Source organism: Sinohyriopsis cumingii, chromosome 7 (assembly GCF_028554795.1).
Source record: "Sinohyriopsis cumingii isolate HCF-2022 chromosome 7, ASM2855479v2, whole genome shotgun sequence".
In the NCBI taxonomy this organism is placed as follows: domain Eukaryota; kingdom Metazoa; phylum Mollusca; class Bivalvia; order Unionida; family Unionidae; genus Sinohyriopsis; species Sinohyriopsis cumingii.
In genome coordinates, this window is record NC_142967.1 from 10,517,936 (window position 1) to 10,542,908 (window position 24,973).

The 24,973-nt window shown below is 37.1% G+C and overlaps 1 protein-coding gene across 1 annotated transcript in view; it reads left to right on the forward strand.

Moving 5' to 3' along the window:
- The first annotated feature begins 4,637 nt into the window (after nt 1–4,637).
- LOC149794724 (uncharacterized) overlaps nt 4,638–24,973 on the forward strand; it is a 26,263-nt gene continuing 5,927 nt past the window's right edge. Inside the window, exons 1-2 of the mRNA XM_089966227.1 lie at nt 4,638–5,186; nt 22,879–23,602. Coding sequence (XP_089822353.1) covers nt 4,727–5,186; nt 22,879–23,602 — 1,184 coding nt within the window. The 5' untranslated portion in view covers nt 4,638–4,726. The remainder of the gene's footprint in view (nt 5,187–22,878; nt 23,603–24,973) is intronic.

A 24,973-nucleotide genomic window follows, 5' to 3' on the forward strand; every position in this document is an offset into this window, starting at 1 on the left:
GGATTTACTGGAAGAAGACGGCTATATTGCAGCTCCAATTACATGGTATGGTAATATTTGCTACATGCATTGTATGCAAGGCCCAATGTATTTGGAAAACGTAATGCTCGTTGAATCTTGCTTAGTCATTATGCAATACATTATTTACAATACAATAGTTACATACTATCTCGATACCTTGATCCACTGCGCGTACTATGCTATATCAATTTGCCTATTTTAGCTCGGAAACATTTTCCGCAAAACAGATTGTACCTGCACATTTAAGTGACTGTTTTTTAAAGTTAATAATTCTTCACATTTGGCTATACCACATCTACCTACCCTGTTAAGCCTATTCTCAATAACCGTTATGTTTCAGTTTGTTTCAGCGTTAATATCTAAAGTGTTAAGGGCGCCATACAGTTATATATACCTTCCAACTATGTACCCTTCCATCTATGTACCCTTCCAACTACTAATCTTTTCAATATACAAATATAGACACTACTGTAAGAATAATTACACAATAGTTTAATGTAGGATTAACCAAGCGCAGCTGTTGCTGTATTAAATGTGCAGAAATCGTCTGCATTTCAAGGTTCAGTGTCATATCACAAAATAGCATGCTGTCAATGACCACATACGGGATAACTCTGAATGACTGCCAGTCCAAGAATTATATTATCTACATTACACAGTGATTTATCCATGTAAGTCCATCACGGTCTTTGTGTAATGTTATACGTTTTGAGCAACAACTTAGAATTTCCATGTACGTTTGGACAATTTTAATAGATTCCAGGAACACATGGGTGATCCAAAGAGAACTGCAGGTTGTCCCTTTTACCCTGTGATAATCCATGCAAGATCGATACAATGCAAACAATCATTATTAATATCTCTCACCGTCTGTCTGTCTTCGTTTCTCTCTCTCTCTCTCTCTCTCTCTCTCTCTCTCTCTCTCTCTCTCTATATATATATATATATATATATATATATATATATATATATATATATATATATATAGATAGATAGATAGATAGATAGATAGATAGATAGATATAGATATATGTGTGTATATATATAATTGTGTGTGTGTATGTGTGTGTGTGTGTGTGTGTGTTAAATATATATATATTTTATATTTGAAATCTACTCTACTATGTCTTATTTCATAAAATGCATTTTGTTCACCCGAACACTCACACGCACTTGCATTATACTTGGATAACATGATAGCATTACGTAATGAGAGACATTAGTATGTCCTTGTTCAACAAGGAATTTAGTTAATGAGTGAATCAACGGAATTTGAATTACGTATCGACACAGGTACGAAATTCCAACAGGCTGATATTTTCTTTAATAAAACGTCTTTGAGTATTTTTTTTAATAAAACGTCTTTGAGTATTGTTTTTAATAAAACGTCTTTGAGTATTGATTTTAATAAAACGTCTTTGAGAAATTTTATCTTTTCGTTCTTGGAATATGGAGTTCATTATAAGTGACAGATCTAAGATGGCATTCAGTATTTTGTTATCTTAGTTTAATTAAATCAGATTTATTATTTGGAGAAAGTCTGTTTACAGACATACTTCAGAATTTCTTTAAAACAAAACGTATGCCTTTATGTATTGATGGTCATTTTAGAGGTGAGAACAATCATCTGCAGACGTCAAAAAATAAGAACATTCAGAATTATTAGCGCTCTTTTTTTTCTAGCAATGTATTAGCATGGTTTATTTTATTGTGTGCTCTATATACACACCTTTGTATGATCTACTGGATGATAGCTTCCATTATATTCCGGTAATCATCCAAATGTTTTCCATGTTTTCATTTGTATATTACGGTAATTATCCATGTGTTTCCGTGTTTTCATTTGTATATTACGGTAATCATCCATGTGTTTCCATGTTTGTATTTGTATATTACGGTAATCATCCATGTGTTTCCATGTTTTCATTTGTAGTACTAAGTGTTGTTGTTTTGTTTCTTTCTTTCTTTCCTCGAGTTCTTGTCTGGAGGATAGTACAACGCACACAGGCACTTACACAGGCGCACATTGCTATTCTGTGAGTAGGCCATCTTTTGATATTTAAGGCCATCTATATCTGTCATGTTGCCGATATCAAGAGATGCCTTTATTTCATACTAATTTCACAATTCTCATTTCAAAAATGTTAGTAAAACACTCGTTTCTAATTGATTTTTAAAATACGGGCTATAAAAAAGACAAAGAAAAAAACTATCAACAAGTAGGTAAAGATAAAGTCCTAAACACCAGAGTTAAGAAGTCTGAACAAATAAATACGTCAGTTCTTTATTTTACAAACATTAAAAGAACACCCAGTCCTATTGTTTAAAATATTTGCCTATTTTTTTTTATGCATAGATTCCAGGAATAAGTGTCAACAATAGTCCTCGACGAACTGTAGCTTGACATAAATCCCTATGTAAAGCCCATGCAATGGACCTTTTTCAATTCTTCTATGATAAGACAAATTTTAATTGGAAGATACTCAGTAAATTAGGCATGACTATCATTATTACACATGCACTCCAAATTACGTTATCATGTCAAATGCACGAAATATACCTTGTTGTATAAACTGTATAACTAGGGTTTGTCTTGTTTCATATCGTCAATTAATTGTCAGAGATTAAGAATTTACATCCCGGTTTAAGTGCGGCTAGCTATGTTGATGTTTGGATTTCCCCAAAAGATCGAGTCAAAGCATGCGATCTAAAAATGAGACAAATAAAATATTTTTCGCTCTGGACATGTGCTGATGTATCACATATGTAAATACAAGTACGCTCCACTGGAAAAAAATTGCCATTAGGTTCACGTTGTTTCATAGGACGCTCCTCTGAATGTGTCATATTTCTAAAGTGGGAATAACGGTGGCTAGATATTCTGATTATTTTGGCTCTTTGTTGTTGAGGTTGGTTTTTTCTTGTTGTTTTTTTTTTGAGGGGGGGTATTGCTTTGGTTTCGTTTTCGTTTTCTAAAATCTATGTGCAAAGTGCATTGAAGGACTTTTCACTTATAATAGGAAAAGATCTTAAAAAGCAGGTACCCAATAAATTATGCATTCAGATCACTAATACACTAACATGACAACTGACATTATCGCATCAGTCCAGGATACGTATCTTCCTATATATAAAGAGTTAAAGCAGAATTTGTGTTAATTTTCCAAACTTCCGCGTCAGTGGAAAACCCGTCTGAATTTCCTTCCCTGTTATGTTCATGGCGGGGTTTCTGAAATGGTAACGGTAAAATAAATCCGATACTTCTATATTAAAAAATAATATTGCATAATAATAACATGTTACATGCTCTTTAAAGGTAAGTGGAAAAAGTTATAAATATGTTTCTTACCTGGGAAAAGGAAGTCAGAATCTGAAGTCAGCAGCACAGCAATTCTGACCAGGCTGTCGAGAGTATATATCGTTTCCTATTCTGAAAGACGTTTCCTTTGTTCTTAATAAGTCATGGCTTATAACACTCGGCTCCAACTTAGATATTCTTGGAGCGCGGATAAGTGCTCGTGCTTTGAGAGAGAAAAAGAACGCGAAGTGCCCACCATTTGCATGTCGCTTCTAAGAATAATTTACCTCGTCAAAATCTGCTTGCAATGCAGAACTCATATATCTGGCTAAACTAATTTCAGTCATTATACCTTCTTACTCAGTGGTTGAGAATTTTAGTGTAAATCGTAGCCTCATATATGGAATGTATTTTCTTCTCCACTTGCTGTAATGCTAAAGAGTTTTAGAGATTTCCTCTGAAGATTTGTTTTACAATAAGACAGCTCTAACAATGATAGACTTTATTAAAGGCACACAATCTAGAATCACACGATACACAAATGTCTAGCAATGATCATCTTTATTCAATTTTTCGAATGTAAATTACAATTCCAAAAAATTGCAGTTTCTAAAAATTCCTTAAAAAATAACAGTTTTCGTAATTGAATGTTACTTACAATGTTACGTGTATCAAATATTTTTCAAAGGCTGACAAAGGAATGCAGTAGAATATATTTGGAAACTGACAGATGGTTTATTGTACATTGGTCTTTAATCGGAATAAACAATGCATACTGGCAAGAATTACTTCAAAGATCTGCATCTATGTCAAAACAGTCATGTCATTTTGCAACCAACACACTTTATTCAAAACATGCTCAGTGCCAAAGCGGATTCTTTATTTTACACAATATGTAATTTCTGCATATGCCATTTTTGCTTTGTGATACATTTTCTCAAATGCTTACTAGGAATCAAATTTCGACAGTTTTCTTTAAAGAACTGTAGCTAGCTATTCTGAATTTTTCAATATCCCCATGATAAACACATACAATTCATGTTTCATATGAAAAGAAACACAATCTTTATTGGCCCAGACCCAGTAAATTATACATGACAATCACTAGTCACAGCATAACAGTGGCAAATGCACAAAATATACCTTTATGTCTACAATGTATAACGTTTTGAAAAATAACCAATTATTCCCTTGCGGAATTTCCTTCCCTGTTTGATTACAGGTAGTTATGCTGATATTGGGATTTCCAATAATTTGAAATTTAATTATATCTGGCATGGACATGCGCAGAATAAATCCACTCCATTGAGTACCGAGATTGACTTCGCCACCTACTAATAGCTGCAAATTAGCTGACATTAGGTTTGAGCTTTGTCACTTCATCATACTTCTAACTCTTTGCACACAATGGCCTTTGGATTTAGACAGATCGGAGGAAAAGTTACTGTTCCCAACGATCCTAGGGCCAAGTTAATGTACTATCTAAACTGTATGTGCACTGTTGTTGACCTTGACGATACTGCTCCAAATCTCCAGAGACTTCGTGATTATCAAAACTATTTTCTTACCTTTGACGAACAAGAAAGACTGGTAACGATGTGTGTTCTTCTGCCACCTGATATATTCATCGACAAATGTATTTTTCAAGAAGATGCTTTGTGTATAGATTGCAGCAACCAATTCTATGAAATTACACAGGTAAAGCACCGTTTTCTCGTCGCTGGAAATGTGATCATAGGCGGACAGCACAGGCAAGTGAACAAAATCATGGCATTCAAAATGGCTTGGCTACACAACAACTACTACATTCCTCTGCAGAAATTGCTTCAAGAACGTCAGATGCATAGACAGAACGCGACGCTGCTCTGCACTATTTCATAATACACACGCAAACTCGCAGAAATGAGATGCACGTCACATCACCTAGAGATAAATTTCAAAGGAAAACAATTTAATTTGTTTAAATATCTGTAACTCATGTGACACAAATCAGTGACGCTTCAACTGATTTCTTGTGTTTCAGACGTGTGAATAGACATATTCTGTGGTGATGAATATAGACTTAAAACCATGCAAATCAAAGGAATTTGTTTATTTGTGTTTCAAAGGACTATATTTAAATCCTACATTAATATTATCAATGAAGACAAGGGGATTGTGTATTTTTTCAAGTAACTACTTAACAATTATATTCTTCTTCTTCTTCACACTACGCATCACATTGTTTCATTCGAGTAAAGTGAGCTTGGAAACAAAAGAAGTAACAAAAACACATATGTTGAATTAGTCCATTACTCGTCTACATCTATTTAAATATAATGAACATTCATTTCTGTCGATCCAGCTTTCTTCATGTAAGGTTTTATAATCCAGTTCTAAATTCGTTCCAACTATTCAATATATAGATGTTTCTTTCGTGTTGCTTGTGTAGAAGGTTCTGCGCTTGCGCACTCACATTCTATTTCTGAAGAACATGTCAGTTCTCTTGGCTATTCAATAATGTCCTAAAAGTTTTTGAAAAAAATCTAGCTTACTACTGTAATACAATATAAAATTATAAAGTAGTGCAACAATGCAATGATCTCATACATACCTTGAATTTGATCTGACATACAAATACAGCACTAAACCCAAGAAATGAATACACCCAAAGAACCGGAAAATTAATTTATTGCATTCAGTTATAATTTACAAAAAAGTTTAATATGCAAGATAGCGTTGGAAATAAATTATGTTAAGTGCAGCTGTTATTACCAGCAACGTTCCACTAAGGCATGTTGTTCCGTATTCACAAAACGATAGAAACACAGCTCTTGGTGGGTGTCATTTGTGTTTCGCTCCACAAGGACTAAATTTGACGATCAGTTATAATAATGCAAATACCAACGTGAAAGAGCTTCGGTCTGCTGATCAGGAAAAGAAAAAGATTTTTTCAATCTTCTTGCTTGAGACTCAGTTTCAATTGGTTCCAACCATTCTTGCTATTATTATAGTTGTTTTCTTTACTTAAGAGTATATTGTTCAAAAGGTCTCACTAGCATAAAAAAATTTTTCTCGTACTTAGATTCTTAAATTAAATAATGCATGTTTTTAAATCTTATGGGTGTTTGTAAATTAAAAATTGTGATGTTCGTTAAAGTATAAATATGTTAAATGCAACCATCATTTCGTACAACTGTTGATGTTGAACACGATTTGTATCACTAGTTCCAAATAGTTTTGTTATATCCTTTGCTTCAAAACCTTCAAGAACGAATATATATTGTTAAAACCCTTTGGTCACAAACTAAACAGGATAATAAAAAAAAACAAAAAAAACAGCAACTTTTGAAAAATACTAAACAATTTAATTATCACAGTTATAAATGAAAATCTGAGAGAAACTTAAATTATTTTGAAGTTAATACATGCTAGTCCTTATCAAGGTCTATGACAGTCCTAATGAATGAAACGTCCCTTGTGAATTTCAAAACCGGAAATTTACTGGTCATCCAAGAACCGTGACGTTGTCAACATGACAGTCCTAATGAATGAAACGTCCCTTGTAAATTTCAAAACCGGAAATTTACTGGTCATCCAAGAACCGTGACGTTGTCAACATGACAGTCCTAATGAATGAAACGTCCCTTGTAAATTTCAAAACCGGAAATTTACTGGTCATCCAAGAACCGTGACGTTGTCAACATGACAGTCCTAATGAATGAAACGTCCCTTGTAAATTTCAAAACCGGAAATTTACTGGTCATCCAAGAACCGTGACGTTGTCAACATGACAGTCCTAATGAATGAAACGTACCTTATAAATTTCAAAACCGGAAATGTACTGGTCATCCAAGAACCGTGACGTTGTCGACATGGCGTGGTCCAGAATTCCTTCGAATAATTTTATAACAGTTCTAGAATATTATTATAGTCCAAATAATTAGCACGTTCTATTTCTGATGAACATCCCAAACAAACGCTTTTTCCTCTCGAATAATTCTAATTACAACATTAAAAAAACGTCTAAAGACTTACAACAAGAACACATTAAGTATGAATGGCTCCAACAATCGGAAAGAAACTGATTCCTTAGTTCTCTCCTTATATATACTGTATACAATGTATTTCACCCCTCCATCAGAGTTATCAGTACTCATTTTGCGTCGCTTTGGCCTATTTATCTGACCAGTGGGAAGTTACAGAATTGTTCTAGAAACGATATTATGATCTTAACCGACTCAAGTCACGTAGACAAGATGAAATGAAAATATTCTGTACACATTACAACCATGAATAAAAATTATAAAAATTAGATAAAATCATGTAAAAGGAGTTACAAAAAGCATAGATATACATAACGATAGATAGATAGATAGATAGATAGATAGATAGATGGATAGATGGATGGATGGATGGATAGATGGATGTATATTCTACTGGAATTATTTTTCAGCATGTTCTGTGACATCTTGGTTTTTATGATTAAACATATTTATATACTAAAATTATGTTCTGTGATATCTAGGCTTTTCTAATTATGCATATGTTTTGTCGTTTCTATCTGAATGCAAAAAATATATGTGATAGCAAGTTATTTATAAATATTTTAACAATTTAAATTTTCGTATTTGTTATTAAATCATATGTAACCATTTAAAAATTCTCTTGAATCAAAGAATGAATTTGTTATTTTGTTAGGTTACTTGAAATTCATGCGAAATAGAAAAATATGAACAAAAGCAATGTATTAACACAATTAAAACTTCCGATGTTTTATTCATTTTTTTGGGGGGGGGTCTATATTATTGGTTTTAATTTAGCCACGTGCAGGACACTATAATCTGAATTCACGCCTGTACACGCCTATAGAAAATCGCATTACTTTCAAACCGCAATAATTTCATAATTGTGTTTTATTAGTTTGAAATAAAATGATTGTCTTCTGGTTTAATATTTTTTCTTTACTATTACATCTAGCACATTCAGACGTTGCAAGAGTATTTATTTATTCAGTGGGTTACTAGAATTACCAGTACTTGATCGTCGTATTTAGGTCATGGACACTGTGTACTGTATATCTGTAATAACATAGAAGTTAGAATTTCCAGCTACAGTTGTAGCCAATACTAACAGATTCCAGGAAAAACATAATCAAGATCAAACATATCAAACAACATATGTTATCTTCCTCGAATCTGTAATAACATAGAAGTTAGAATTTCCAGCTACAATTGTAGCCAATACTAACAGATTCCAGGAAAAACATAATCAAGATCAAACATATCAAACAACATATGTTATCTTCCTCGATTCGATATTTGTACACACACACACACACACACACACACACACATATATATATATATATATATATATATATATATATATATATATATATATATATATATATATATATATATATTTGTACACACACACACACACATATATATATATATATATATATATATATATATATATATATATATATATATATATATATATATATATATATATATATATATATACATTTATCAACATATACATATATATATATATATATATATATATATATATATATATATATATATATACATACAACGGAGTGAGTGTTTATAGTCACAGTACTCCACTTTCACACAAAACAGACACTCATGAGTGTAGGCCAAGGGCTTTGTTAAGTGAAAAAAGACACAAATACACAAGGCACACACACACGCACACTACCAACAAACACTAATATTTTGGCAACTTGATCAGTCGCTCTTTCCTATAGATCTGATTAGCGCTGAGAAGGGCTGTTTTTGTCAACTCCAATTGCACCTGCTTAATGGTGACATCTCCCAGGCCGGGCACCACAGACACAACACCGACTCCAATCGTTGTCCCAGTTTAGTGTTATGCTTGGAACGGCAGAGTGAGCTTGATTGGCTTCACTATCCCATTCCTTCGTTTGAGGGATAGTGAAGACTTGTTCTTGTCTCCTTCGTATATTCTGCACCCGTGGATGTTGTGGTCACTGAGGCTCCCACCCTTGTCTTTGCCCCTCCAATTCCGCGTCCCAATTTTCAATCTGGGGAACCACTGACCCTGGTGGTGGTGGTAGTGGCTGTGGTGCTTGTCGCTGGGGTGATGTCCTCACCGTGGGCTTCACTTTGCCCTTTTGCCTCAGGATGAGGTGACGCAAAATTGTTTTCTTCCTTTTTTACTCAACCAACAAAACATCAACAAATAAATAACATCAACACATTTTTTCTTCTTCAAAAAACACATTTTTGACAAGGTTGACAACGATCTGAAGTCAAATTTGACTTCCACTGATGGAGGTCATACGGCCATTGATGTACAGTACGTTTCCTAGCGCAAGACAAGAGATATCCATAATGGTTATAAAACCATCTATCTACTTTATGATCGTTTCTAGAAAAGTCACGATCAAAATAAGTCACTAAATGTTCTAAGGGATATCCAAGAACAACATTAATAAAGAAAATACAAACAATATTGTTCACACACCATGGAATATGTGCCTTGTAATTTCACATTATTTAATCGTTTCGTTGGGGCATTTATTCTCAAAAAGTCGATGATGTCGTCTTTCAAAAGCTGTAATCCATACGATTCAAAATACTCCACACAGGCATTGTGGGGAAAGTAGACGGCTACCAAGTGGGTTCATTGGAGATGACTGTAGTCCGTGTTGTTGACATAAGCTTGATGGTCTTTAGGTTTGAAATGAGGTAGTTCATCTTTAGCGCACACGACAGGATTCAATGAAACCGTATACGAACTGTTTGTCAAAAAGTAATAAAGTTCCCAGGTATCCATTTTGTTTTGTTGTTTCACAGGTTATGATAAGTCATCAATTCAATCCTGACTTTTTGCTTGAAAGTCTCTGTCAAGTAAACGTCTATTAGCTTCGTCTTCGTAATAAGCGCTAAGAGAGCTTCGATGGGATGGATCTGCAGAGCAGTCATTGGAGAAGAGGTATGATCATGCAAGTCTTTATACCAATGACGCAACACGGCTTTTTCAGAGATGAGACCCCAAGTGTCATCCAGATACTCATCCAATTTTTCTTCTTGGCTCATCATTAGGCATTGATCGTGTTGAATTTGATTGGGATGATGGTTTTTACATCCACAGCAATGTTTCTTGGTCAACCCTGTTATTGTTTCTGCCAGGTGTTTGGCAAAACAGGAGACCAAATGTTATTCTTATTCTGGTCATCTTGACATTATCATGTCCTCTTCGTTTATGTCTGTTTGCTTCCACGATATCCTCCCATTTCATTTCCAAAAATTCTCCACCATTCAAAGAGGGATAAGAGTCTTCCATAGCTTCTAATAGTCTAGAATGACTTCTCTCAAACTGTTGATTTCTATCGTATTGTCGAATTTTGGCATACAAGAGGATGTTCACTGTCTCTTTCAGTTGCCCATTAAAATGATGTTCAACACGCAGTTTACCGGGTTTTATCGGGTGCAAATGTCCCTCGCCGCTACCTTGGTCTGGAGTGAAATCAAAAGCCCACAAGGAGAAGCTTCCTTCATAATCGTCGTACGAAATGATGTGGCTGCTGTTGGTCCCTAACTTCCCGTGGCTTCGTAAAGGGACAAAAATGACCTCAAGTAACTCTTCTCCTCAATGTTAGATTCGATGGTTCGATGAGTCTGGTACACAAGGCATTGCCATTTCGACTGGCGTCGATCTTGATACGTCGAACTGCTGAAACTCGACAGAATTTTTATTTTAGGATCTGTTGCAGGCTAAATTACCGACGATGCCAATAATTAAACGGTTGGGTAACTGTTCTTGGAACAGATTATCTTCGATCATGGATCGCTGCCCAGCGGGAATGGTGAAGGTTTTCCCATCCACGCGTTGTATCGGATACTTGGCGGTCGTTCTGTTCAAAGTGTGACTGATGTCGTTTCCCACTTTAGGGAACACTTCCACGTCACGTACGTAGAATCGGGCTTCTTGGATGATAATTTTTTTAAGTGGCATCATTTGCAGCCATCAAATGGAAAGCGGCAATGCTTCGATTCAATCTTATATGGACATCCACTCCGTTAGGCAAATACTTCTCTTGTAAACACATGTCTAAATGCAAGCGATCCATCATTTCTAAACTACGACTTTGAGCAATTTCGCTTTGACGGTTTTAAATCCCACATATTTAGCATCTAGGTTGCCCGGCGTGTCAGGTTTCCATATCACTCAGACATCCAGATTAGTCTCTTCGGCTTCTTTTCCATACTTCAAGAGATTTTCTAGGTACTCTGGATAAGGGTAAGTATCCATGCTACTGATGATCAGTTTTTTATTCAAGTACAACTCCACTGGGCTGAACAATGAATGCAATGAAATTGTTGACGGGGGGCTACTGCCGCATCGGCGTCTAGATCGGTACCTTCCATGTCGGGTATTTTGACTTTCAAGTACAAGTAACTTCTATTCCGATTGATGTAATCATCCAGCTGGCCTTTGGTTTCAAATTCGATGGGGCTGATACTAAGTCCTTGACAGAAGAGACGGGATGAAGTTCAACCCATTGGAATTCTTGCATCGTCATCATGGTGATTGGCATGGCAAACAGATCCAGTTCCGACTTGAAACATTCGCAAGACTCTAGGTGCATCATGTTTCTGTTTAATAATCAATAACGTCTAATTCTGTGACGGTTCTTCTATTCTTTGTCTTTCTACTTATATGTGTGTTAAGTCCTCTGGATAGGTTTCTTCTTCGTCTCTTTCTACCTTTTCCTTGCTATGGCGTCAGGGAAGAAGAAGGAATGCCTTGTTACACAGCGTTCAGGGCATTTATACGTTTCTCGTCGGCCCAAAATGTCTTTTCCAGTTTGAAGCAAAACATGTTTGCTTCCTCCCAGGAGGGCTTCTTTGGGATTTGTTTGTCGATTATAACATTTTTGAGACATTCTTTGCATTGCGTCCAAGCGGCATCTTTCAAGGCGTGCAATCTTCGTGTCACCATCCGTTTCAAGACGGGAAACACCGAACGAAACTCTAATTTCAGCATATCTCCTAAACCATGTCCTCGCTATCGAGCGTCTCCGCGGTACACTGCATACATGACTTACAATTCGTTAGAGAATCGTTTTCGAAAATGGAGTTTCACCGTGACTTTCCCTTTGGAGAGTATACTATTTTGTCCAAGATCTCCTTTTATACCAATGTTGACAGTGTCAAAATACGCCTTACTGACGGGCAAATAGTGAGACTATACACATTCGCGGTGAACATGATTCGTGTTTCCACCTTCCTTATCATTCGTTGCGGTAGAATCCACTTTGAAATAAATGGCACTCAGTAACGGTGCGGATGTGTGTCCCACCACGTTGTACTCAACTATATCTAAGTACACAAAGCTCAAATTTAGTCCTTCGTGTAAAGTAACAAAAATACTTGTAAAATTTCATATTGCTGTTGATCTTCGGGCTGAAATTCGGATACATTTTTGTGTCTCCACCCAAAAGTTCAAACACACTATTATTAAACCTGATGGACAACGTTTGGGTATCCTTATATTTTATCAGCAGGTGACGAGCCACTTTATGATACTCGATGGTGACACTTCGTTAGGTTTCCCCAGGGCTTTGCTAAACTCTTCCTCGAACCTAGAAGTAATCGGTTCCACTAAATACTGACCGTTAAAGTAATAGCCTGTCGAAATTTTCACAGTATAGATGGTGAATAATGGATTGGTTGCTGAATTTTTTTATATCTGGAAACCCGATTTCAGCATTTCGACGTGGAAAGTGTTTTGATTTTCAGTGAAGTTTTTATTTGTGCGGGATGAATCATTTCGTCCAAAGCCACTTCCCAATAGGCTTCGTGATCCAACTGGATGGCCTGAGGTAATTTGGCAGTGAAACAACATTAAGATATTGTGGGGAAACACAGCGATGGAACTGTCACTGGGTAAAGTTCAGTAAAAAGGGTTTTTCATAATTCCAGAGTTCTGCTATCGGAGGGTTCACTCGAGGTCAGAGGGTTATTATTGTTTTGGTGGTGACTGTTGGGAGGGTGACTGACGATGGACTCAAGGCTTCCGTTGTTTCCGTTCGAGGAGTATTTCAGGGAAGGAATGGGAAGAAGGTAACCGATGCAACTGCTCAGTAAAATAGTCCACAATTATTTGTCTCCTTGTTGAAAACTCAAATTAGCAATGGAAGAACCGATGACACAATACACCACAATGATCTGGCAAAAAAAGACGATTTTCCTTTTAGGCACACATTCTCCACTCCACCCACAAGGACTGCGTTTGTAGATCATGCAGAGAAGAACTGGGATAAAGAGTTGTCACTGTGGTGGTTGAGGCTCCATTGAAGGGTATGATGGTCACATCTTTTTATAGTCGATGACTTGCGAACCGTCGATCCAAGAGTAAAAAACTCGCCGGATATCCTTTCCAATGTATTTAACTTCTTTGACACGAAGTGTTCCCACTTTACGGGTTCTTTGATCGAGAATGATTTCGATGTCGTACACGTCGTTTTCTTTTCTGTTCACTCGTTAAAAGTTCCTTTTAACACTTCCCCGTTCACGTCTTCCAATTTATAGACGGCAAGATGACGAACATGCACTCGTCCAGTAACACGAAACAATTCCGTGGTCCAGTTGAGTAAGTAACCTTTGTCAAAAGTACGTTTGGTTTTGCCAGTGCACACCCAATATCCTGTCGTTAACATTCCACCTTTCTTGGGGACAATCACAGTCGGGGATTTACCAAACAGGCGCTCAACGACGGTCACTTCGTTATCGGAAGTCACTTCTTGGGGGGGGGGGACATCAGATGTTCTGATGGTAATATTGGTTGCACGCTTTGGCCAGGAGCGGTAAGACGTCGATGTAATTGAGGGTGTTGATGCGTAAAATATGTCAACATACGTTATTTCAATGTGCGTTTAAAACGTTCCACTGTGCTGGCTTTGGTTTCTGGATTCTCGTTGGTGAAAAAATGAATGTCTCGTTTCTTTAATTCTTTTTGGAAAGCCTGGTTCAGAAATTCGGTGCCTTTGTCGGTTTGCCATCGAAGAGGGTGACGACTGCTTTATTTCAACACCAGTTTTATGGCTAGCACTAGCTCAGTACTTGATTTGGAAGACAATGACAGGGCCCAGGCAAATTTGGAAAAGATGACGTTGACACAAAACAAATATTTGTAGCCATGATTGTAGGTGAACAAATGAGAGACATCGGCTAAATTGGCTTGCCATTGATGATGAGTGCCCTCCATTTGGGTACAATTTCTGAAAAATTTTCCTTTGAATGGGTTTGTGCAAAGCGTACGTGGCTTGTTCGATGTACGCGAGGTAAACGGACACTTTCAAGTCGAGTTTTTGAAGCACGATACAATTTCTGAACTCCTCCGTATCCCGCAGGATGGGATGGCTCGTAATAAAAGCTGGCAAACAAAATCTCCATCAGGACTCTCCCTCTCTTTAATAACTCACCCACTCTTCACTGATGCTACTCTGGCTGGAGCGAGGTGGTGGTTTGGAAACGGCTTTACGTGTCCGACGTGCCACTGGATTAGAAGTCGACGGTGGTGGTGGTGGTAAAGGGATGGCTTTTGTATTGCTTTCTTTTTTCACTTCCAGTTTTCCTTCTTTCATTTTCACTTCTGTCGAATGATAAGTGGACATCATATTTTTACCCCAAGCTTTGAGTTCTTCTCGTTGGGGTGTCGGGGAAGGGGTAAACATTGGCGCTGAAATCTTGCTACGGATGGGAGCCGCTGACGTTATTTGAATGACTTCTCGTACCTCTTCTACCTCAGTCATCCGTGAGGCTTCGTCTGTCTTGGTCACTGGGGGTAGGGGTGGGGTGGTTATGGACTTTTAATCAGGGTCTTAAAATCTGTCCAGAGTCGGTCGAGCTTTTTCGTCTAAAGCTTTCTGGTGAAGTCGTTGAAACAATTGACATTAAAGTTGGGATTTTTCCGTTCCTGACAAATCTCTGAGATCCATCAACGATTGCAATACGTGTTGTATCTGGAAAATCTCGGTCAAATGAGGATTGGGAGGTAAATGCGCGGTCCGTTTTTCTTGCCAACGATGGAATTTCGTCCATCGATTGTAGGGGACTAAAGTCAGTTTTCGTCCTTCCATCAGATTCCAAAGGTCACTTGTGAAATCTGTTGACCCCAGAAATCCTTTTTAAACTTTTACCTATCCCTTGTAAAACAGCTCCGGTCATCAGTCCTGTAATCAGCGGTGCCAATGTGGTTTTTAGCACGGGTGCTAAGAACACGTGTACAAATCCTCCGCGTTGTACCGACATCTTTTTCTTTTGACGGAATGATATTTTCTTTTGGACCATTTGGAGAGGAACGGGTCAATGCTTGGCTAAGCATTCTTTCTGATGTTGAGACAAAGGCATCGTTCCTTTCAAGACATTCTGGCAATATTCGCAAACGGTATCGACTTCTTTGGAGGCTGTTTGAATGAGTTGTTTTCGCATGGGTGAAGGGGCCTTGGACAGGACGGACAACACGTCCCAATCTTTGGCTCGGAGGAAGTCCTTTCCTTTCGTTTTCTTTTGCGGTAGAAGAGTGATGGCTAATGGGGTGACATATTTGTTTTTTCCAGAGCACACACAAAAAATACACTGAAGTCAATGACTTGGCACATGCCCTTTTATCTTATGTTTTGGTGGAGTATTTTTGGAGTAGGTTGAAGGGGTTTGTAACTAGTCTTTTTCACGAACTCTTTGACAATCGCTACGTCAAAAATGAGACGACTTTTTTTCCATATCGCCAAACAATCCTCCCCTTTGGCTGCTCCTCTTTTTATTTGGACGACTGTGTCTTTTCTGGGGTAGACGTCAATGCTTGGCTAAGCATTTTATTCTGATTCAGGGCCAAACGTCGAAACTGTCCTTTTCTTTGTCTTTTCTATTTTGCAAAGGAGAACGACGATTACCACAATCTTTTTAACCCGTCACTTCTGGTAGGTGATATCTTTTTATGTTCAAGAGCACAAAAACACTGATACCCATGTTTTGTAGTGGAATGACTCGCCACTGATTGTCTCTACGTCGTATCAACTTTATGGCAGGCATAATGCGTCGTTGAGGGGTTCGCAACGGACTAAATCGTGTCAGTTCGTGCTTGGATAAATCCAGTAAACTCTGTAACATGCCCGATCTCTCTTGGGCTTTGATATTGGGGGCAGGTACTTTGTTATCAGCCACTGCAGCTAAAGAGGGGGAGGGTGTAGTCCGATGGAGGAGAAATTCCAGGAGAGACAAGGATGTCTGAAGGGAGTCTTAACCTACGGTCCAGACGTCAGACGAAGTTTAAGGAAGAGAAGATCCGTGCGATGTCCTCTATGTTAACTGAATGGTATTAACAAAAAATCCAAAGGCATTTTCAGAGCCCTGCATTGTATTGTTACTGTTGTCGTTGTTTGTGCTTTTGTTTACGTTGTTTGTCCTGGTGTTTTTGGTTTTGTTGCTGTTGTTTCTGCTGTTTTGGTTTTTGTTTATTGTTCTGGAAAATTGTCGTTTCCGATACAAAAAGTTGTTGCTTACAATCATCTTTGCTCTTTTGGGCATGTCTGTGGTGTATGTCCAGTGTTCCCATATTTGTTGCACTTTCTGTGGTGGATCCATCCTTAGTACCATGATTTTGTTAGGAAGCCATGTAGGAAAAAGGCTGGCTTCATTTTCCTTATTTCAGATCTTTCCTTATCCCGTTTTTGGATAGTGTCCATTCTTGCTTTCATCACTATTATTTTAAATTTTCCTTCGAACCTCTCGACGTTGCCTGTAAGGGGATTTCCATTGATATGTTTGACATGTGTAATTCTGCAGCTTTCTTTTTAAGTTGTCTTAGTATTGGTAGTGGTTCTTTAACCAATACTTTCTCCCCTCCAATTGTCATTTATCTTAGTGGTAGTATGGGCTTAGTTCCCTTGGGTCTTAGTCAATATCCTTTGAACCCTTTTCTTTTAAACTGATAAAGTCCTTATTCATAATTTGCAGAGCTGTCATTATCGTTGCCATGCTTGGTCTTCTTTCCAGGGATATTTCAGTTAAATCGATTTCCTGTGTGCGCTCCTTATATGCATATTCTAAAAAGTCTCCATTCTCTGTCTCTATTCGTCTAGTTCTAAAAAATGTATCCAGTTCTGCCAGTTCCTTGTTCGATGCCATGTATTCACGTGCATCTCGTGTTCCTCACTGAATTTTTTTAAATTGTTTTTAAACAGTTCAGTAATATTGTTTTACGTGTTGTATGTAATATGCATATTCATCTATCCATCTTTTCCAGCCAGCCTGTGGAAATGTTTCCGCTAGTTCATTATGCAGGCTTTCGGACGGTTTGTTTCGTGTGTGCCATTGCAGATGAAAATTGGAAAACTTTACTTCTCAAGAAAATTTTCAGACTTTTTACGAGTGCCCAATTTGCTCTCGGAGTACGTGATGTTTCTTTAACCACTTCCAACTGTACTGTCTCTTCCCAAATTAATGTAACAGGATAAAGTCTGGCTGCGTGAGAAACCCGCCCAAAATTTGACTATCTTAGTTCTTATTGGATACCGGTGGTCTCTTTGAAAAATGGCTGGGGTAGTAGTACTGACATGTTATAATGTCGGGTTTTCCGGTCGGTAAGCCTAAGCCGACCGGTGACATCAATGGCTGATTGCAAAACAAACAGTTTCTCACCACCGCGACAAGGTTATTTTGAATTAACCACTAAATTGACTGTGACGCAATGGCTCAGTCACGGAAAGGTAGTTTATTTGTTTCAGAATCGGTCTAAAGTCGTAATATTATATAGCACGTGTTGACATTACCCAAAGTACTTTTGAATTACGAGTTATTTCAGAAGACATGTATAAACATGAGGCATGAATTATCAGCAAATTTTCTCACACAACGTGACAGTGTTTTTTTTTTTTTTTTTTTTTTTTTAAGTGATTGCTTTTAAACATAATTTAAAGCAAAGGACACTGAAAAAATTACCTTTTTAACACAAGTGATTTATTAATAGATGTGGTCTTCCAGGAAGATCAATCAGCTCGAAGCTGCGCATGTAATTGAATTATTATCAAGTCAGAAGTGTACAAAACAATCTAATGTAATTTCAAGACCTGGAGTGACGAATGAAAACTAACTATATTACAGTATTGGAATTCTTCACTACATTGACACTATTTTCTACACTATTTTCTACACTATAATGATAATCTCTGGGGTTAGAACTCAGTTTTAGATTATAGTAACTAAAAAATAAATCCAACTAAAATGATATTGATGCATTCGCAAAGAGTCATTCTCAATGTGTAAATGAATGCAAGCCAAAGACCACAGTGACATATTCATCAAAAGACAATGTGTATAAATCCACAGTGACATATTCATCAAAAGACAATGTGTATAAATCCACAGTGACATATTCATCAAAAGACAATTTGTATAAATCCACAGTGACATATGCATCAAAAGACAATGTGTATAAATCCACAATGACATATTCATCAAAAGACAATGTGTATAAATAAATTCAGCCACAGTGTCCAAGTGACACTCACGAAGAGACAGAATAGAAATACATTTAAGCAAAAGGCTAGAGTGACACCTTAACGAGGAAATATTGTACGATTGAATCGAACCAAAAGGGTAGAATAACACCGTAACAAGGAAATCCTGTGCGACTAAATCGAACCAAAAGGCTAGAGTGACACCTTAACGAGGAAATATTGTACGATTGAATCGAACCAAAAAGGTAGAATAACACCGTAACAAGGAAATCCTGTGCGACTAAATCGAACCAAAAGGCTAGAGTGACACCTTAACGAGGAAATATTGTACGATTGAATCGAACCAAAAGGGTAGAATAACACCGTAACAAGGAAATCCTGTGCGACTAAATCGAACCAAAAGGCTAGAGTGACACCTTAACGAGGAAATATTGTACGATTGAATCGAACCAAAAGGGTAGAATAACACCGTAACAAGGAAATCCTGTGCGACTAAATCGAACCAAAAGGCTAGAGTGACACCTTAACGAGGAAATATTGTACGATTGAATCGAACCAAAAAGGTAGAATAACACCGTAACAAGGAAATCCTGTGCGACTAAATCGAACCAAAAGGCTAGAGTGACACCTTAACGAGGAAATATTGTACGATTGAATCGAACCAAAAGGGTAGAATAACACCGTAACAAGGAAATCCTGTGCGACTAAATCGAACCAAAAGGCTAGAGTGACACCTTAACGAGGAAATATTGTACGATTGAATCGAACCAAAAAGGTAGAATAACACCGTAACAAGGAAATCCTGTGCGACTAAATCGAACCAAAAGGCTAGAGTGACACCTTAACGAGGAAATATTGTACGATTGAATCGAACCAAAAAGGTAGAATAACACCGTAACAAGGAAATCCTGTGCGACTAAATCGAACCAAAAGGCTAGAGTGACACCTTAACGAGGAAATATTGTACGATTGAATCGAACCAAAAGGGTAGAATAACACCGTAACAAGGAAATCCTGTGCGACTAAATCGAACCAAAAGGCTAGAGTGACACCGTAACAAGGAAATCCTGTGCGACTAAATCGAACCAAAAGGCTAGAGTGACACCGTAACAAGGAAATCCTGTGCGACTAAATCGAACCAAAAGGCTAGAGTAACAAGAAGAGTAAGTATATGAATAAATCCATGAGAGATTCTATTCCTTTCCAACACGTATTATTACACAAAAGAAAGGTCTGAAAAAAGGAAAAAACCTAAACAAAATTAAAATGAACATATTCCAACTCAAAATATATACTTAGAAACGCAAGATTTATTTCTAATAAAATACAACAGTTTTATACCTAAATATAATACGTTTCATTTAAGGATATTAGTGTAAGAAAGAAAACATGTCATTGTGATTAATTCTTGGATATCTATCTGCCAATGATCGTATTCGATCCTCATAAAATGTTCTCGCTTAACCAAAGTAATAACCCCAATGGCTCAGGACTGAAATGAGACAAGGAAACCCAAAGGGCAGGATGGTCCTTCCCCATCCATATTACCAATAGATTGTCCATAATATGTACAGAAGTTTCTATATGGGGCTGTTATCCCCCAAAAAATTAACGAGGGCCTACAAACTTACATGGCTGTGTAAGAGGTGAAAAGTCCAGGATAAACACCAGTCCTCTAAAAAGGGCCCACATACACCCATCTCAGATTTACCTACATCTTGAGCAATACTAAAGAAGTTATTTGGGGAATACGACTGTACCCTCCGACTCCCACACCCATTTGGTTGTGCAAGTAGTCTGTGTATGATAATGTGTAATAATAATAATAATAATAATAATAAGAAGAAGAAGAAGAAGAAGAAGAAGAAATGGGATCAACTAAGGGCTAGTTTAACACTGAATTAAACTCAGACGCTACAAATCTCCTTAAAGTATGCCATATTTTAATTATAATTAAATCTTAGACGGTTTAACAAGTACTAATATCAATGTCTTGATCACACTAACACAGGCATGGAATGACCGGTCATGTAGCCATGTTGAATAGTTTATGAAAAGTGAGATACCTTATTGGAGTCAATATTGATTTCAAAAATGGGATAATCATCATTGTAAATAGAGACGGTAGTACTACCTTTCGAACTTCGGCCGAATCATACCAAGACTTATAAAAGTGGTACTAACAGCTGCCTCGCTATGCGCTCAGCACTAAGAGGTTAGTGTTAGGACTGGTCGGCCTGGTGTCAGGATAATGTGTCTGTGTGGGAGGGACATCATGCCAATTGTGATAAAAAGGAGAAATCCTGCCAGTCATTAAATATTCATATATTCAGATATGCAAATGTACCCGCTATAAACGATGGTTTTGATTGGTTGTACAATTCATTCCTTTGAAACAATCCCATAAACCACCAATTCTACTTCCTGCTTCCGCTTGAACCAAAATTCGTGTGTGAACGCCTTTCAAATTTGAGCGATAACGATTATTAATTGCTGCATCTTAGTTACCATATTCTTCATTTGTATATATTTAAAAATTATTAGACATATATGTAATTGTATATACACTACCGGCCAGACAACACAATACTATATTTCTAGTAGCAAAAGTCTCAATGGCGAAAGGAACTAGATTTTTTTTAAAACCACAATGTCCATTGAAAACTGTCGTTTGTACCAAGCTCATTTGCATATTTGCATAAATGAGTATTTAATGACTGGCAGGATTTCTCCAATATCCCAAGTGTGCTACATGTCTGCGGCATGATCCCCCAGTGCTAGACATCACCATAGACTGCCACACTGCAGACATCGTAGCGATATGACTGCAGAATTGTTAAAGCTACGTTAAATATCCAAAACACACAAAAACACAAACTTCTGTGCGGCGTTGTTTAAAACTGGGATGGAGGAACTATTAACGATGGCACTAGCGAAATCATCTTGTTTGAATTTCCAAACACTATTACAGGCAAAATATGAAGGTTTATGTTATCATTGATTCGTCCATGTCTGGAAACTCCGTATTCATTTTTATTATAAATTTATATTGCATCGTTAACAAATAATTGCAATAAAAAGTGTGACAGTTGCAGAAGTAGATGCTTGCATTACTTGCCCCTGATATTTATGCGGAAGTGTCCTTTCAACTGAAAAAGAAACTCCTTGATATATGTAAGTTTTATATGGGGCCACGTCCCACTATACTGCTTATGTAGGAAATCAATTGCAGTTTACGAAATGAAAAGAGATTTTTGAAGAAAATGAACAGAGGTCCTTTGAAAATGTAAGAATTTGAAACTAGGGAAAAACACAGTTACGGTGAACATGATCTTCGATAAATTGTGAAAAAAGAAAAGAAAGTATCACAATTATTAGACAGAATTACGAAACAGGTGTGCTATCGAACGCAGAGCTCAATCTCGGCGAGTTTTCCTTTCTAATTTACATGCATAAGACCCACTGACAAAATAAATACCTCAGGACCCCAGTTTTAGCCAACCTTTTCGAGATATACTCGCATGATATGAATGCAGTTCCTTGCAATGTTTTGTAAGGAGCACTCCACGCATATACATCGTAACCGATATCACAGATCTCGGACCATAATTTCCCGCCATATTCTTCTTGATATTATACGGGTTAATAAAGATGTACGATTGCATTTCAAATTGCTCTACGACATGAAATGCAACGAGCTTTCTCTCTCTCTCTCTCTCTCTCTATCGCTATATATATATATATATATATATATATATATATATATATATATATATATATATATATATAAAAGGCTTGCTTTAATCGGTTGTAGCATATCTTCTCTATCTTTCTGCAACTGGATTTGTAGAAAAGCAAACCAATAGCTTTTTTTCTCTTTATGTCACAAATCCTGACTATGTACACAAAATGTGTCTTTTTTGATTCAAATAACTCTGCAGTCGGGACAAATCCTGACTATGTACACAAAATGTGTCTTTTTTGATTCAAATAACTCTGCAGTCGGGACAAATCCTGACTATGTACACAAAATGTGTCTTTTTTGATTCAAATAACTCTGCAGTCGGGACAAATCCTGACTATGTACACAAAATGTGTCTTTTTGATTCAAATAACTCTGCAGTCGGGACAAATCCTGACTATGTACACAAAATGTGTCTTTTTGATTCAAATAACTCTGCAGTCGGGACAAATCCTGACTATGTACACAAAATGTGTCTTTTTGATTCAAATAACTCTGCAGTCGGGTCAAATCCTGACTATGTACACAAAATGTGTCTTTTTGATTCAAATAACTCTGCAGTCGGGACAAATCCTGACTATGTACACAAAATGTGTCTTTTTGATTCAAATAACTCTGCAGTCGGGACAAATCCTGACTATGTACACAAAATGTGTCTTTTTGATTCAAATAACTCTGCAGTCGGGACAAATCCTGACTATGTACACAAAATGTGTCATTTTGATTCAAATAACTCTGCAGTCGGGACAAATCCTGACTATGTACACAAAATGTGTCTTTTTGATTCAAATAACTCGGCAGTCGGGACAAATCCTGACTATGTACACAAAATGTGTCTTTTTGATTCAAATAACTCGGCAGTCGGGACAAATCCTGACTATGTACACAAAATGTGTCTTTTTGATTCAAATAACTCTGCAGTCGGGACAAATCCTGACTATGTACACAAAATGTGTCTTTTTGGTTCAAATAACTCTGCAGTCGGGACAAATCCTGACTATGTACACAAAATGTGTCTTTTTGATTCAAATAACTCGGCAGTCGGGTCTCTTCCAGTTAGTGTCCGGTGTTCAAGAATGACGTCATACGAAACAGCAGACAGAGACTGTGTTAGGGGATGAAATGCAGTCGTTAACTTTGGATATCCTGGTTCCTCGTCAAATTTATTGCTAAATGTTTGGAATTCTGTTGAAGTAAATTTTATCAGAGAAACAGATTTTGAATCTACATATAATTTTAAAAAAGCATGAAAAATTGTTGGTTTTAAAGATTGTTCTATAAGTGTACCTATTTAATACCTGTTAACATATATTCCTACCGTCTGATTGCTGCAAAACAATATGGTTGAAAAGATCTTCTTTTTCTATAACTGAGTTTGATTTAGAACACTCAATAGATTTTTCATTGTTTATTTGAGTATAGGTGATCAATATTGAACGGACATGTTTGTCCAACCACTGTGTCGTAAGTTGATATATATATATATATACATTGTAGCCATACCATTGTTTTGTTCCCAATTGAGGTAACAGGTGCCAGGGGTTTTTTCTTTTTTTTGGTGGGGGGGCATGGGGATCCCCCTTCCCCCGAATTTGCATGTGCTGTAAAATTGCTGTAGCCTTTATACGAAAATTAACAAGCCCATCAAGTTTTACCCCCCCCCCAAAAAAAAAAAAAAAAAAAAAAAAAAAAAGTTGAAATGGCGTCCCTGACTGGTGCCCAAAGGAAAGAAGGCAGAAACCATACTAGATGACAAAAGCTTGGATAATGCATGAACGAGTTTTGGACTTTATTGTAAAATGTAACTGTGTTATTAGATCTCAATCAATCTCACCTCTGTCTGCGTGGGTTCGAGTCTCTAATTCAGCCAAGGTGGGTATGTGAGAAAGCTTGCCAGTAGCTTCTCGTGGGTCTGGGGTTCTTTCAGGGGTTTTCCCGGGTTCTACCTCCACCATTAATACTGGCCGCCATGTACATGTTGTGTGCTGGAAAATGGCGTTACACCCTACAACAACAAGAAGAAGATCTCAAAAAACAAAAAGTTGTATTATCTTACTTCATTAGTCCTTGTTGCCACGTGTATGCGTCAGGAGGTAGTACTTCTGAGCTCTGTAACGTTAAGGTCGTTTAAGATACACCAATGTGGGTGGGATTACAGAAAAATGTCAATCTACAATGATATCAAACATTCTAGACTTTCTGCTCGCATTACAGAATATAGAGGATAAACGTATTTTAGACCCGATTTTTTTTACACCACAAATTCGCCAATTGTCCGATTTTGTGTCCGGATTTGAGACTTGAGATATAAGGCAGACCAGTATGAACTGCACACAGACATTGAACCTTTGCAATAAGTAGGATAAGTTGGGGATTTAGAGGTACAAGTGGTCTGGCCACGAACATGATGGGTCCA